Here is a 16,156-nt window from a genome sequence, read left to right as displayed (position 1 = left end):
TGGATGGTCCCACTCTGACCACTGGGTACACTGGCTCTTGGATCTAAGGAGGTGCTAATTTAGCCTCTGCCTGAGGTTACCCAGCAGGAGCTACTAAGAGAACTGTAGATTCCCCTTCCTTTTTTTGAGTTTGGAGGTGCCCTGATGAGGCCCAGCTGTGAAGCAATGCAAGCTTCTGTGGGACCTTGGGCCTTCACTTGGAAGTTCTGGGTATGTCTGGCCCAGCTGCAATTTGTTAGGTAATTTTCAGGTTGCAAAGGGCCAGGGCATTCATATGCAAAAGCCTCTGCCACAGCCTGGGTGGGGCGGGGTCTCAGGGAATCAAAGGGCGGAGCAAGCAGCTATGGCTGGTCCTCATCCCTGCCCTAAGGGGACGCACGTCTCAGTGTCCTGATAATTGCTGCAAGCACCTCTGAGGGAAAGCCACCCTCAAGTTCAGAGTTCTGCCTGCTGCCAGACAGTCTAGTTTCTCCCCATATGAGTCCTGGGTCCCCAGAGACTTCCCGGAACTGGAGTTCAGAGCAGTCGGGAGCTTGTGACTCCCTCCCGATTCAAAAAGACAGCTGCGTCCTCAGGTGCCAGCCCCCTTCCCTGCGCGCGCTTGAGCCTCCATACCTCTGCACTTTACTTCCGCAGCTCCTCTGGCTCTCAGTGTACTTTTCTCTTTCCTTCTAGTTGTAGAATTTCCACTCAGCCAGCCTTCCTGTAGTTCTGGATGATGTCTGTCTTGTCTTTTCGTTGTATTTTTGAAGTTGTTGTGGGAGGCAGCAATTTCTGGTGTTTACCTATGCCACCATCTTAGTTTCTCCCAGTTCAATTTTTTAATGACTGCTTTGCCAGTATAGTGCATATGGCTAGCTGTCAGTCCAGATTATGTGTTTTTGTCTGCCAAGAGAATGTCCTCCTGTTGAAAAAAGCTTTCCCCCTGCTCCATTTAAGCAATCCTATCCTATATAATCTATCTATACTAATAAAAGGGTAATATGCTAATTAGACCAGGTCAACCAGCCATCTTTCAGATGTCTGACTTCCTTCTGGACAAAGCCATGGTGGTGGGGGCTGAGGCAGAGGCAGTTAGGAGCAATCAGGCCATCAGGGGAGGGCAGTTAGGGGCGATGAGGCAGGCAGAGGCAGTTAGGGGCAATCAGGCCAGCAGGGGAGGGCAGTTAGGGGTGATATCAGGCTGGCAGGGGAGGGCAGTTGGGGGCAATCAGGCTGGCAGGGGAGGGAAGTTGAGGGTGAGATCAGGCCATCAGGGGAGAGCAGTTAGGGGCGATGAGGCAGGCAGAGGCAGTTAGGGGCAATCAGGCCAGCAGGGGAGGGCAGTTAGGGGTGATATCAGGCTGGCAGGGGAGGGCAGTTGGGGGCAATCAGTGCGGCAGGGGAGGGAACTTGGGGGCAAGATCAAGCCGGCAAGGGAGGGTAGTTAGGGGTGATCAGGCAGGCTGGCAGAGGCAGTTAGGGGTGATCAGGCAGGCAGGCAGAGGCAGTTAGGGGTGACAAGGCAGGCAGGCAGGCAGAGGGGTTAGGGGCAATCAGGAAGGCAGGCAGAGGGGTTAGGGGCCATCAGGAAGGCAGACAGAGGCAGCTAGGGGCCATCAGGCAGGCAGGCAGAGAGGTTAGGGGCAATCAGGCAAGCAGGCAATGGGGTTAGGGGCAATCAGGCAGGCTGGCAAAGGCAGTTCGGGATTATCAGGCAGGTAGGCAGGTGAGTGGTTAGAAGCCAGCAGTGCCAGATTGTGAGAGGGATGTCTGACCACTGGTTTAGGCCTGATCCCACACGGGCCTAAATCGGCGGTTGGACATCCCCCAAGGGGTCCCCGATTGGAGAGGGTGCAGGCTGGGCTGAGGGAACCCCTTAGCCCCGTTCATGAATTGGGGGTGAGATCAGGCTGGCAGGCGAGGGCAGTTAGGGGAGATCAGGCAAGAAGGCAGAGGCAGCTAGGGGTGATCAGGCAGGCAGGCAGAGAGGTTAGGGGCAATCAGGCAGGCAGGCAGAGGAGTTAGGGGCAATCAGGCAGGCAGGCAAAGGCAATTCAGGGCAATCAGGCAGGCAGGCAGGTGAGCAGTTAGAAGCCAGCGGTCCCAGATTTTGAGGGGGATGTCTGACCGCCGATTTAGGCCTGTGGGATCGGGCCTAAACCAGCAGTCGGACATCCCCCAAGGTGTCCCTGATTGGAGAGGGTGTAGGCTGGGCTGAGGGTACCCCTTCCCCCATACACGATTTTGTGCAGTGGGCCACTAGTTTAAACATAAAATGGGGAACCATAAAAACCTTAGAAGAATCCACAGGCAGCAAAATATCAGACATATGTCATAGCAGTATCTTTACTGATAAATCTCCTATGACAATGGAAACTAAGGAGAAAATAAACAAATAGAACTACATCAAAATAAAAAGCTTCTGCACAGCAAAAGAAACCATCAACAAAATAACAAGAGAGTCCAATGCATGAAAGAACATATTTGCCAATGTTATCTCTGATAAGGGTTTAATCTCCAACATTTATAGGGAACTCATACAGCTTAACAAAAGGAAGATAAACAATCCAATGAAAAAATGGGCAAAGGACCTAAATAGTCACTTTTCCAAAGTGGACATACAGAAGGCCAAGAGACATATGAAAAAATGCTCAAAGTCACTGATCATTTGAGAGAGGCAAATCAAAACAATAATCGGGTACCACCTTACACCTGTCAGAAAGGCTATCATCAACAAATCAATAAATGGCAAGTGCTGGCAAGGATGTGGAGAAAAAGGAACCCTCATACACTCTTGGTTGGAATGCAGACTGGTGCAGCCTCTGTGGGAAACATATGGAGTTTCCTCAAAAATTAAAAATGGAACTCCTATTTGGCCCAGTGATCGCACTTCTAGGAGTATATCCCAAGAAATCAGAAACACCATTAAGAAAGAATATATGTACCCCTATGTTCATAGCAACAGAATTTACGATAGCTAAGATTTGGAAACAGCCTAAGTGCCTATCAGTAGATGAGTCGATTAAAAAACTGTGGTGCATCTACACAATGGAATACTACGCTGCTATAAAAAAAACAAGAACTCTTACCATTTGCAACAGCATGGATGTACATGGAGAGCATTATGCTAAGCGAAATAAGCCAGTCAGAGAAAGAGAAATATCACATGATCTCACTCATTTGTGAAATACAATGAACAACATAAAGTGATGAACAAAAATATATCCAGAGACATAGAAGCATCGAACAGACCAACAAACTTCAGAGGGAAGGCAGGGGATGGTGGCAGGGAGGGGGTAAGAGATCAACCAAATGACTTGTATCCATGCATATGAGCATGACCAATGAACACAGACACTAGGGGGGTCGGTGAGGGTATATGCTAGAGGGTGAGGGTGGCCAGGGAGAGGCCAATGGAGAAAAAGGAGACATATGTAAAACTTTCAACAATAAATAATTAAAAATAAGTACATAAAGACAGAGAAATGGGTGGCCATAGGAATCTAATTAGAGTATTGGTTTGGCATACCTGGTAGACATAGGAAAGAATCCACTGTTGACTGTTGGTTTTATCTAGCTGTGTCCCTGAGTAGAGGCCAATAGGTATGGGTGGCAAATCAGAGGACAGAAAATTTGGATTTTAATTTTTAAGAGGAACTCGCAAAATCAATACCAACCTTTTTTTTCCATTTCTAACTCCTAACATGTAGTGGAAACAGCCTTAAAATGAGACAAAGGCTAGGAAAATGCAAAGTGGTGAGTGCTCATGTGCATCTAGGTAGCTAGGGCAGAAGGGCATGAAAAGTATTCGTGGTGACCTCACTAATTGGGCTGTTACTTGTCTCTTTTGCCAGTGTTTGTCCAGCATGATGCTGCTCAACTCTACTTCACAATCTGGAACCTAATTAAGGGCCAAATCACTGATGTGGACTTGGTAAGATTCTAGGAATAGAGAACTAAAAAGTTTAAGATGCTGCTCATTTAACTCATTAAGCAATTGTTAATGCAATGTATAGAGGGTGTTACTAGTAAAAGAGAAAATTCTATGAAATGCTTATCACAATTCCATAATATTATTAATGTTATTATTTTGTACCTTTTTTAATAGAGCCAAGAGCATTAGTGGCTGTCATTTCTGGAGCTCCTATCTCGTGGCTCCCACTTCTGGAAATTATCCTGACCTCGTCCACTTATGGCTCTGTGTCCTTCTTATCTCTCCCCTCCTCTGTCTTATAGGTAGAGAGACTGCAGGCCCTATATACAATCCGGATGAAGGAGTCCTTTATTTGCCTTGAATGTACCATAGAGAGTAGCAGAACCAGCAGCATGCTGACCCTCCCACTTTCTCTTTTTGATATGGACTCAAAGCCCCTGAAAACAGTGGTAAGGGATTTCTCTTTGTGAATTTCCTGTTCCCATGTAACCCAGTGTTGCCAATGCCTCTTGATTCTTTTTTTAAAAATTGAATTTATGGGGGTGACATTGGTTCAAAGAACCATACAGATATACAACTCAATAAAACATCATCTGCACACTGCATCGTGCATCCATCACCCCAAGCAAAGTCTCTTTCCATCCCCATTCTCCCCACTTTGCCCACCTCCACCTACCCTCACCCCTTTCCCTTTGACTATCATCATATTGTTGTGTATGTCTGTGTGTGTGTATGTGTGTGTGTGCAAAAGTAGGTTTATAGTTGTTTGTATGGAAAAATATATAATACAAGAATAAATAATATTACAAGAATAAACTCTGTGTTTCATGTACTCACAACTGTAAACCTACTTTTGCTCACCCGTGTGTGTGTGTGTGTGTGTGTGTGTGTTTGTTTTTTGCCTAATCCTTTCACCTTCTTGCTTCTTCAGTTTACTAATTGGGCTTTTTAGCTCACCCTTGACTTTTAAAAAGTCATTTCTGTTTTCTTTGCATGGCTCTGCCTAAGTTCTCCTTTGATTTGACAAAAAATAATTTCCCCTCCTATTTCCACTTTCAAGTGCCCCCTCCTGTTTTTTCTTTCTGATCAGTAGGTACTTTTTGAGATCCTGACCTCTGGGCCAGACATTAAGGGGGACATAGAGATAACTAAAATAAAAACTTAAATCTCCGTCTGCAGGGTGAGGGGATGTGTTCTAGATGGGAAATGCCAACCCTGTTTTATTTTTTGTTCTCCTGGGACAGGAGGATGCCCTTCACTGCTTCTTCCAGCCCAGGGAGTTGTCAAACAAGGACAAATGTTTCTGTGAGAACTGTGGGAAGAAGACCCGTGGGAAACAGGTACTCACTCCATGAAACCAGATTCTTCCCCAGTCCAGGTTTCCCCATGAGGGTTTCCCAAAAGACTTCACAGAGTCACCAAGGCACCTCATGGGGACTGAGGGAGGGATTCTTAATTGAGCCCCTGGATCCTAGGGCTCCTCAGATCACATCACTGAGAGGGACAGAGCCTTTAAGGATAAGAAGAGAAGGTCTTAGAGCAGGGGCAGAGTTTTTTCCTCAAGACTAGACTAACTCCATAGAGCAGATTCTATTGTTGCCCTGGATTCCAGGGCCTGTACTGAATCTGGGCTGCTCAGACCTTCTGCACAAGAACTCAACAGACAGCCAATAGGACCTCCACTGTGTATTGTATCATTCTGCTCCCCCTCTTTTTTTCTTTTACAAGCTCATGTATTTTAGTAGTTTAAACAGACATTTCAGAAAACAATTAGAATAAAAGATAACACTTCAGAAACTGCACTGTGTTCACTGACACTACATTTAGATAATTAATAGAGGATTGCTAATACACTTAATTTTTTATCATTTCACACTCATAACAACTTTAAAAATGTTGGTAATACAGAAATTCTCGTATTAAATGCTATAACAATATTTAGTATTTTAAGTTTATCAATATTTAAAGTTTTAAACATGATGAATGTACTTTTTGCTTGTTAAATTATCTAGGTTGGATTGGTGATAATGCCAGTAGCAGGAGATAATGTAGTATATCTAAATTGTTTCTATGTTTATTTAACAACACTCATAGCAGAGAAAGCAGTCTCTCAAATGTATATTTAAGGGAATGGAAGAAGAGGAATCCATAGGCAGCAAAATATCAGACATATCTCATAGCAATATGGGACTACATCAATATAAAAAGCTTCTGCACAGCAAAAGAAACTATCAACAAAATAACAAGAGAGCCCACTGCATGGGAGAACATATTTGCCAATGTTACATCTGATAAGGGTTAATCTCTAAAATTTTTAGGGAACTTATACAACTTAACAAAAGGAAAATAAACAATCCAATAAAAAATGGGCAAAGAACCTAACTAAGCACTTTTTGAAAGTGGACATACAGAAAGTCAAGAGACATATGAAAAAATGCTCAAAGTCACTGATCATTCAAGAGATGCAAATCAAGACAACAATCAGGTACCATCTCACACATGTCAGAATGGCTATCATCAACAAATCAACAAATGACAAGTGCTGGCAAAGATGTGGGGAAAAGGGAACCCTCATACACTGCTCTTGGGAATGCAGACTGGTGCAGCAGCTGTGAAAAATAGTATGGAGTTTCCTCAAAAATTAAAAATGGAACTCCTGTTTGGCCCAGTAATCCCATTTCTAGGAATATATCCCAAGAAACCAGGAACACCTATAAGAAAGAATATATGCATCCCTATGTCCATAGCAGCACAATGTTTAAGGGAATGGAAGAAGCAGCTATGAGTTGGAAACAGCCGAAGGACCCATCAGCAGATGAGTGGGTTAGAAAACTGTGGTACATCTACATAATGAAATACTATGCTGCTGTAAAAAAGCAAGAACTCTTACCATTTGCAACAGCATGATGGATCTGGAGAGCATTATGCTAAGCAAAATAAGCCAGTCAGAGAAAGATAAGTATCACATGATCTCACTCATTTGTGGAATATAATGAACAACATAAAGTGATGAACAAAAATATATCCAGAGACATAGAAGCATCAAACAGACTGTCAAACCTCAGAGGGAAGGCAGGGGAGGGTGGGCGAGTGGGAGAGTGGTAAGAGATCAATCAAAGAACTTGTATGCATATAAGCATAACCAATGGACACAGACAATAGCAGGTGAAGGCCTGGGCTCAGGGGGGTTGGGGGGGGGTGGGCTGGGAGAGGACAATGGGGGGAAAAGGAGGCATATGTAATACTTTTAACAATAAAGAATTAAAAGTAAATAAGTAAAAATTTAATTTTGAAAAAATAAAAATAAATAAAATATTTTATAAAAAAGAAGAGATTTTATTTATTTATTGACTTATTTATTTTTTCAATTGTTTACACTATTACAGATGTCCCCATTCCCTTCCTCTCCCTTTGCCCACCTTCACCCAGCCCCTACCACCCTATCCCTGGCCTTAACCACACTGTTGTCTTTATCCATGGGATATGTATCTGCTTCCCTTTTAACATACCTTTTGCTGTGGTATTTCTCTGAATTTACCCATTTCAAGTGCCTTAGGATTTCATCTCCACAGTGATTTTGCTTTTGTAGGTCTTGAAGCTGACGCATTTGCCCCAGACCTTGACAATCCACCTTATGCGGTTTTCCATCAGGAATTCACGGACAGAAAAAATCTGCCACTCACTGTATTTCCCCCAGAGCTTGGATTTAAATCAGTTTCTTCTGACTGATAACGACCTCTGCAATGCTGAGTACCAGGTGACATGCTCCTCACCTCCTGTCCACTGCCATCTCATTAGACACTGTGTCCTTTTGATTTTGCCCATCTCCCCTAGGCTGCTTGAAGTTACACACTCAAATGACATTTTGTGGTGTCTCATCTGTGTCATTCTTTCATCTCAGAAATTATGTCTTCTGCTCTTCATGTTTGGTATACAAAAAGGAAGGAAAACTCACCACCAATAAGGTGTAATTAATAGAAACATTTTCATATATTCAAGAAACGCTTATTTTTAAAAATAATATTTTAATGATTGAGACCTGTGTGTTTTTGAACAACAATGGTGAATTGTTATCACCATGCCACCACCACCACCACCACCACCACCACCACCACCCTCATTTGCTCTTTATAGCTGCTTTTCTTAAAGATTCAAAAGACTATATTTATAAATATTGGGTTTGTACTCATATAGCTCATAGCATGGGGAGTAGGAACCTGAGGGAAAGAACCCATAATTCAGGACCTTCCTTTTAATAAGATGTGTAGTACTTACATGTACATAGGTAACCACAATGGGCTCTAAATATAACACCAACCAAGTTTTCTTCTTAAAGCAGCTTATGTCCACTTTGAGGGTAATAAGGAAGTGTCCAGTACATTGGACCAAATTTAATCAAAATAAAGTTGAATTCAACTGTCCTGAGCTAATAACTTATTGGAAAATTATAAGAAAAAAGTGACATAAATATATTTTCTCTATACGTTTGAAATTATACATTTAGCACATTCTACTTTTAGCTGTATATACCCATTTCTGAACTGTTTTGTTCCAGTGGTCTGTTTACTATTCATGCTCTAGTATTTTAAATATTGAGGCCTGATAATATGTTAGAATAGCTTATATTATAATATAGTTTCTTTATCAATTCAGGGCATATACACTTTATAGGATTCTCATTTTTCCCCTAGTTTTGTTTATTTTTACTTGCACAGTTTACCTGATGAAGTATATCTAAAAATTTTTTCTACTTAAAAACAACACTCCCCAGGGAACCCCCGATTTGTTCCCCTGCAGATCACTGGAGAAAGGGATAGAATAATGAAAGTGGAGGTAAGCACATGCCTTAGAAGTCAAAATGATGCAAGGAGAGGTGCTTGACCATAGAGGCCTGTCCATCTAACCTGGAGAAAGAATGGATTGGTCAGGAGGCAGGCCCAGTGCAAGCTTGGGAAAGCTTGAGAAGTTGGTTGTTTATTTTGAAAAAGCTCCTGGTGCATCCCAAGCCTGAGAACATATAACCCCAGGGAACAAAGAGTTATCTCTCTCCCTCAATAATGTGCACTCATTCGTTCTTTCCTGTATTATCTCTATAGCAACCATGTAGGTTTAGCAGCCCTGCCTAGGGCCCATGGCAGACCTCCTGAGCTTCAAAGGACTAAGCTTTAATAGGAAACAGAAACTCTGGACATTGGCCTTTGTTCTGATCTTGATGAAGACAAGATTGGATTTTTTCCAATTTGGGATGAGGGAGATGGGACATTGGGAACCCACAGGCAGCCTTCTATTTCAACTGGAATAAATCTTGCCACCCCCCCCCCCCCCGCCCACACACACACACACATACACACACACACACAACAACAACCACAAAAAAAATTTGTGGAAAATTTTGAATATATTCTAAAGTAGTGACGAATTATGCAATGAACCCCCATGTCCATCAAGCAGCTTAAACAGTTACCAAAACTCATGGCTAGTTGCTTTATCTATACCCTTATTCTCTTCTTTCCTTGACAGTCTCCTGGATTATTTTGAAGTAAAACCCAGATATTATACCATTTCATTAGTATTTCACTGTCTATCTAAAGAATTAACATGCTTTTTCTAAACATAACCAATTCTACCTCATAATTCCTTAATATAATCTAATATCCAGACAATATTCAGATTCCCCTGACTGCCTTGTAATTTGTTTTGTTTGAATCCAGATATAAACAAGGTCTGCATGTGCATTTGCTTAAGTCTGTTCCCTCCTTCTCTCCCTTCCTTTCTTCTTTTAGGTTAAGTTTCATATTTTATGTTTTCTCTCATTTTCTTTACCTTGCAATTCATTTGGTTGAGTTTTTTTTAATAGATATCTAACATTGGCTGGTTAGTGAGATTTAACGTGTTCCTCTATCCTTGTATTTCTTGCAAACTAAGTAGTTAGATCTAGATAATTGTCTTGCATTTTAAAAATCCAACATAAAGTCTCCAAATGAAAATAGAGAATAATTTGAGCCCCTCTTTAGGTAACTTAGCATCATTTGCACTATCCTCACCCCTGTCCTGCTTCATTGATCCTGTTTCTAAGTCTCAGGTTAGGAACATTATTTGACTGGTTGGGAAAATAGAATATTCCTAACTAACATGGAGATCCTGTTCATAATAAATCAAAACTCTGTCTTTCCTACCACTGTCCCCTTTTCATAGAGAATTATTTATCTTGACTTTCTAAGTTTGAGTGGATAGAATCACTTAATGCCAAATCTAATGGATACTTCTTGGTCTTACATGATATTTCTGTGATATTCTGTGCTAATGATCCTATTTTTCTCCAAAATTTATCTACCCTAGTTTTCTCTTTTTCTGGATTCTTTCATGCCCATCCTTTTTTGTAATTTATTTATTTTTATTTTTAATTGATTTTTTAGAGAGAGGGAAAGGGAGAGGGAGAGATGATAGGAACATTGATAATAGAGAAACATTGATTGGCTGCCTCCTGCACCTCCTTTACTGGGGATCAAGCTTGCATCCCTGGCATATGCCCTGACTGGAAACATAACTAGCAAACTCTTGGTGCATGGGCCCACACTCAAGCCACTGAGCAACACAGGCTGGGACCACACTCAAACCACTGAGCAACACAGGCTGGGCATGTTGGTATTTAGTTTTAATTTTATTCTTTCTTCCCATTTTTTATATATCATTGTATTAATTCTCATAGTTTCAATGATCACCTCAAACTGAACACTTGTAAATATGTATCTCCTGTCCAGATCTCTCTCTTGACCTCCAAACCAGTATACTCATCTCCTAGTGAATGTTGTTACACAGTCCCCAAATTCATTATCTTAATTCCCAAACAGTTCTGTTCCATATTTAATTTTATGGTACCAGTATCTTCCCGAAATCTGGGATTCATCTTTATAGTGCCTTTGGCTTACTCCCCATCTCTGCATCCAATCAGTTACAGTGTACATTTAATTTTGCACAAATCTGTTTTCTCATCTCCACCTTTACTACCACTTCCTCACTATAGTGTAGGGTTTAAAAGCTTGAGCTTTGAAACCAGATTGGCCTGGGTTGAAATCCTACCTCTTTTGAACTTTGGGTAAATTACTTTACCCCCATGAGCTTAGAGTTCACCTCTGCAAAGTAGGATTTGTAGGCTTGTGTAAATATTCAATGAAATAATGCATGTAAAAACTTGGCCAAATGCATAGTGAATGCTAAAAGTTAGCTAATAATTATGTCAATAATGATTATCATTTTAGTGCTCACACTGATATTATTCAGGTTATTATCATTTCTCCCTTGCACAATCATGGTACTCTAACGTGTCTCATTGGTTTCCTTCTCACATGAACTCTTAATCCATTTTCAAACCACATTATTTCAGTGCATTTCTCAAACACAAATCTTATGGACTTCCCAGTGCCCTCCCTGACTTCCTTTTCCTCAATATGCTCTGCAATGTTATGCTGCAAAACCTTTGCAGTTTCTGGGTCTATTTTGAGTATACCCCCTTTCCATAACTTGTCTACTAATCTTGTTCATTCTGGAAAAGATCATTTCAAGCATGTCTTCTCTGGAGAGCTTTTCCCCCAGCTCCTCAGCCTTTCCTCAGCTGGTTGTTCCTTTTCCTTTTTTGTGCAAAAGTTGAGTTTTCCAGAATTTACCTGTAAATACATCTGGTATAAAACATGACCTTCTAATTCTGGCTTACTTAGCTGTGAAATTATTGAAGTCAAGGAATGTTTTCTAGTCCCCTTGAAGTACCAGGGCCTGGCCTGGAGTACTCACTGAATAAACAAGTAATGAAATGTTTCCTTATTTTAAAGTAAGGTTAGAAAAAGAAGGATGATGGGTAAATAATTTTATGCCTTGTGTTCTTTCAGCTTGAAGGACTATATGAACTCTTTGCTGTGATTGCCCATGTGGGGATGCCTGACTTTGGTCATTACTGTGCCTATATCCGGAATTCTGTAGATGGAAAATGGTTCTGTTTCAATGATTCCAGTGTTTGTTGGGTAAGGAACATCATCTAAATTGCCTCTTGCCCTAGATTAGCTACCTCTGCTATATTCTGAGCCCAGGGCTAGATGGGTCCTCAAGGTCAAGCAAGCCACATTATTGTTCTCTGTGTGTGGGACATTTTATGAGCTTGAAAGCTGTTTTCTGCATGAAGTGTCCAAATGGTCTCTAAGAGTCCACTTAGCTCAATGTCTATATTTTTGATGTTCTAAGCTCAGTGCCTTCAAGCTCTGTGGGAAATATATGGAAAGCAAGAAAAGTTAGAAATATGAAGTTAGAACTCTGGGCTGAACATAACCAAGTGTAAACAGAGGGACAAGGGTACTGAAAGAAATTTCATTTACATGGCATTTATCACTAGATGCTGTGGGTTTTGGGAGTTCCTAGGGGTAGGTTTATCTGAAGGAGTGAGGGAGGGCAGAATGTAGCACCCTGTACTCTCTGGATGCTTCACAGATGTCAGCTGGTTGCTTCACTTTCTATGTTATATACTTCCAGGTATCCTGGGAAGATATCCGATGTACCTATGGAAATCATAACTGCCGCTGGTAAGAGAAGTGTTAGTGATGGAAACCAATGAGCTTACACAGGATTCTTATTGCCGTGTGACACTCTCATGGATTCAGCTGCCCCTTATATTTACATAACTCCTCAGCGACTGACTGGCCAGCCTCATCTTTCAGTACCCATCCCATTGCACCATATTTTCTCACAATTTAGACTCCAACAATAACTAAAGAGGAAGTTGCTCCCCAAACATCAGATCCTCCATTTTCCCCTCATGACTTTGCACATGCAGTTCTGGCCAGTATTACCCTCTCTTAACTTATCATCAAGGCAAAGTCCTATCCATACTTCAGTACCTCTGCTCATGGTCTTTTCCTACTCTTTTAATGCCTTGTACTGATTCACCCAGGTATGTCTGTAGGGGCTTCTCAGTGCTTTCACTGCGTTTTGAGCATACTTCTTTTATAAAAAGGGTCACACTCTTGTCATTTTTGTTTATGTAACTTTCACATTAGACCACAAACTCTTTGGGGGCAAGGATCGATCACTCATTTTCTCTTTCTTTGTCTGGTGCAGTGGCTTGTGTTAGTAAATATCAATAACTATTTTTTAGAAATCAATAACTACAGAGAGGAAACTGAAAAGAAAAAAAGCTGGGTGAAATTAAATCAGAGATTTTATAGGTTTTCCCAGCTGAGTTTCTGGGTTAGGGTGATATTTGAGATGATTTTAGCCATAGAAGTAGGCCGGATCATTTGAAAAATAATGAATGAGCTAGAATTTGTGTTTGAAATCCTTCTCCAATATTCCTTTTTTCTACTTTCTTATAACCACCTCCTTTGAATGATCACTTTTTGTCACTTTCTGGTTGCCAGCAACTTCCCCATTATTTAAGTAACAGTTTGGCAAACTTTCTCTATACAGGGCCAGAGAATAAATATTTTAGGCTTTGTGGGCCAATTTCTGTTGCAACTATTCAACTCTATCTTTGTCATCAAAAGCAGCCACAGATAATTTATGAATGAGCATAGCTGTGTTCCAGTTAAATTTATTTGCAAATACAGGATCTGATTTGACTCATGGATTCCTAGTTTGTCAACCCCTCATTTAGATATTAACTAACTGCAGGTTAGTTATTTTCCTAAGTCACACATTTTGTTTTCCTCTGGGGTGATGAATAGATGAAGACTTTATCCAACAACCTGGAAAGTTTGTTGACTTTTTTCCTACTGTGAATTAATAATGTATCAGTTAACTATGAATGTTGCATTTCTGCTATGATGTTGCATTTTTTTATTTCTAGGCGGGAAACTGCCTACCTTCTGGTGTACATGAAGACGGAGTCCTAATGAATGTATCCTAAATCTTTAGGAACTGACAAAGTATCATTTTCCTTGTCTATTCCTGAATTTGCTCTTTTAAAAAGATTTTGCAATGAGGAGAAGCACTGTTTTCAAATTGTATAATTAAACTTTATTTATAATCAGGATAATTATCAAAAGTTTTAAACAGTGATACTGCACAGATCTAGATCAGTCAGAATGGATATTTCCATCAGTTGATTCTGGCCACATGGTTGGAGCAGTGTCCTGTGTGTTCCCAGTTGTGTAAGACATCAAGTGCTTAGTTGGGAGATTGTGGGAGTCCAGATGCTTTCAGGGGAAGAGAGACCTGGCCACCAATGGTAGTGGGAAGTATTCAGGTGGCAAGGGGCAATGGTAGGGAAGTATTTAAATATTTTACAATTTAGTATGACCGTACTGGTTTGTATTGACTGAATATAATTTTTGTTTATACTTTAAAATTTTATTTTTAAAACCCATGTTAATTTCATAAAACTCAAGTGACAAATATGTATTGATTACCCACTCTTCATAAGAATGCATGCTAGGCACAATAATGAATAAAGTTTTTCTCTCAAAGGCATTTGCAGTTTAATGGACAGTGATTAAAATACATAAGGTTTTTGGTATAGGAATTCAGAGTAAAGGGAAATCACTTCCATTGTGGAGCCATGGGAGAAGACTTCAGGATGGAAAAAGGCTTAGGATGGAAGACAATGCATTTATAGGGAAAAGCATACTCAATGGCATGGCTGAAAAAGGCAAGGCTCAAGGTTCAGAAATTGCCTATCAACCTTGCTTCGAAAGAAGAAAGCAAGTGATAATGATGGCAGGTATGTGGGGCTCTGAATGTAGAGGAGCTTGAACTGAACTAAGAAGTTAATAACTTAATTTTAAGTTATCTTTATTGTTGAATGTATTACAGATGTCCCCCCTTTTTTCCCCATTGACCTCTTCTAGCCCCCACACACTCCATGCCCCAGGCCTTCACCACGCTATTGTTTGTGTGCCTGGGTTACAAGTTATTTGGTTAATCTCTTCCCATCCACCCACCCCGCCTTCCCTCTTCTATGTCTTTGGATCTATTTTGTTCATCCGTTTATTTTTTCTATAGTATCACATGAGTGAGATCATGTGATACTTATTCTTCTCTGGTGGGCTTATTTTGCTTAGCATAATATTCTACAATTCCCTCCATGCTGTCTCAAATGATAAGATATCCTTCTTTTTTACTGCTGCATAGTATTCTATGGTATAGATATACCACAGCTCTTTTATCCACTCATCTACTGATGGCACTTGGGCTGTTTTCAGATCTTAGCTATTGCAAATTGTGCTGCTGTGAACATAGGGTTGCATATATTCTTTCTGATTGGTGTTTCAGGTTTCTTAGGATATATTCGTAGAAGTGGGGTCACTGGGTCAAATGGAATTTCTATATTTAATTTTTTAAGGAAACTCTATATTGTTTTCCATAGTGGCTGCAACAGTCTGCATTCCCACCAACAGTGCACTAGGGTTCCCTTTTCTCCACATCCTCTCCAGCACTTGTCATTTGTTGATTTGTTGATGGTAGCCATTCTGTCAGTTGTGAGATAACTCATTGTTGTTTTAATTTGCATCTCTCTGATGGTTAGTGACTTTGAGCATTTTTTCATATTTCTCTTGACCATTTGTATGTCCACTTTGGAAAGTGTGTATTTAGGTCCTTTGCCCATTTAAAAATTGGATTATTTGTCTCCCTTTTATTAAGTTGTATGAGTTCATTATATAGTTTGGAAATTAACCCCTTATCAGATGTTTCATTGCCAAGTATGTTCTCCCATACAGTGTGCTCCCTTTTTGTTTTGTTGATGGTTTCTTTTTATCTTAATGTCGTACCATTTATTTATTTTCTCCTTAGTTTCCTTTGAGATGTAGCGGCAAACATATTGCTACAAGAGATGTCAGAATTTGTTGCCTATGGTTTCTTCTAGGATTTTTATGGTTTCACAATTTATATTTAAGTCTTTTATAACAATTTTCAGTTCATTCTTATTTATGGTATAAGTTGGTAGTCTAGTTTCATTTTTTGTATAAATCTGTCCAATTTTCTCAACACCATTTATTGAAGAGACTGTCTTGACTCCCTTGTATGTTCTTGCCTCTTTTTTTCAAATATTAATGGAGTGTATTGGCTTGGGTTGATTTCTGGGCTGTTTTGCTTTGTGTGTTTTTTCCATTGATCTAAATGCCTGTTCTTGTGCCAGTACCAGGCTCTTTTGATTACAGTGGCTTTGTAGTATAACTTGATATCTGGTATTGTGATCCTTCCAACTTTACTCTTTTTTTAAATTTAAATTCTTTATTGTTTAAAGTATTACATAAGTCT

General features: G+C 40.4%; 1 protein-coding gene across 2 annotated transcripts in view; it reads left to right on the top strand.

The window, feature by feature from the left end:
- The window catches only part of USP18 (ubiquitin specific peptidase 18), a 56,149-nt gene extending 41,762 nt beyond the window's left edge, over positions 1-14,387 (top strand). The window contains exons 4-10 of one of the 2 annotated variants that reach the window (XM_036301394.1): positions 3,837-3,916; positions 4,219-4,365; positions 5,161-5,256; positions 7,506-7,673; positions 11,800-11,931; positions 12,434-12,483; positions 13,746-14,387. In XM_036301394.1, the coding sequence (XP_036157287.1) occupies positions 3,837-3,916; positions 4,219-4,365; positions 5,161-5,256; positions 7,506-7,673; positions 11,800-11,931; positions 12,434-12,483; positions 13,746-13,791 (719 nt within the window). In that variant the 3' untranslated portion in view covers positions 13,792-14,387. The remainder of the gene's footprint in view (positions 1-3,836; positions 3,917-4,218; positions 4,366-5,160; positions 5,257-7,505; positions 7,674-11,799; positions 11,932-12,433; positions 12,484-13,745) is intronic. The other variant, XM_036301393.1, reaches the window with a different exon arrangement.
- The last annotated feature ends 1,769 nt before the right edge of the window (positions 14,388-16,156 follow it).

The sequence above is a fragment of the Myotis myotis genome, unplaced genomic scaffold, assembly GCF_014108235.1.
Source record: "Myotis myotis isolate mMyoMyo1 unplaced genomic scaffold, mMyoMyo1.p scaffold_m19_p_3, whole genome shotgun sequence".
In the NCBI taxonomy this organism is placed as follows: Eukaryota; Metazoa; Chordata; class Mammalia; order Chiroptera; family Vespertilionidae; genus Myotis; species Myotis myotis.
Note: the sequence above shows the minus strand (reverse complement) of the source record. Positions and strands in the feature narration are given on the sequence as shown.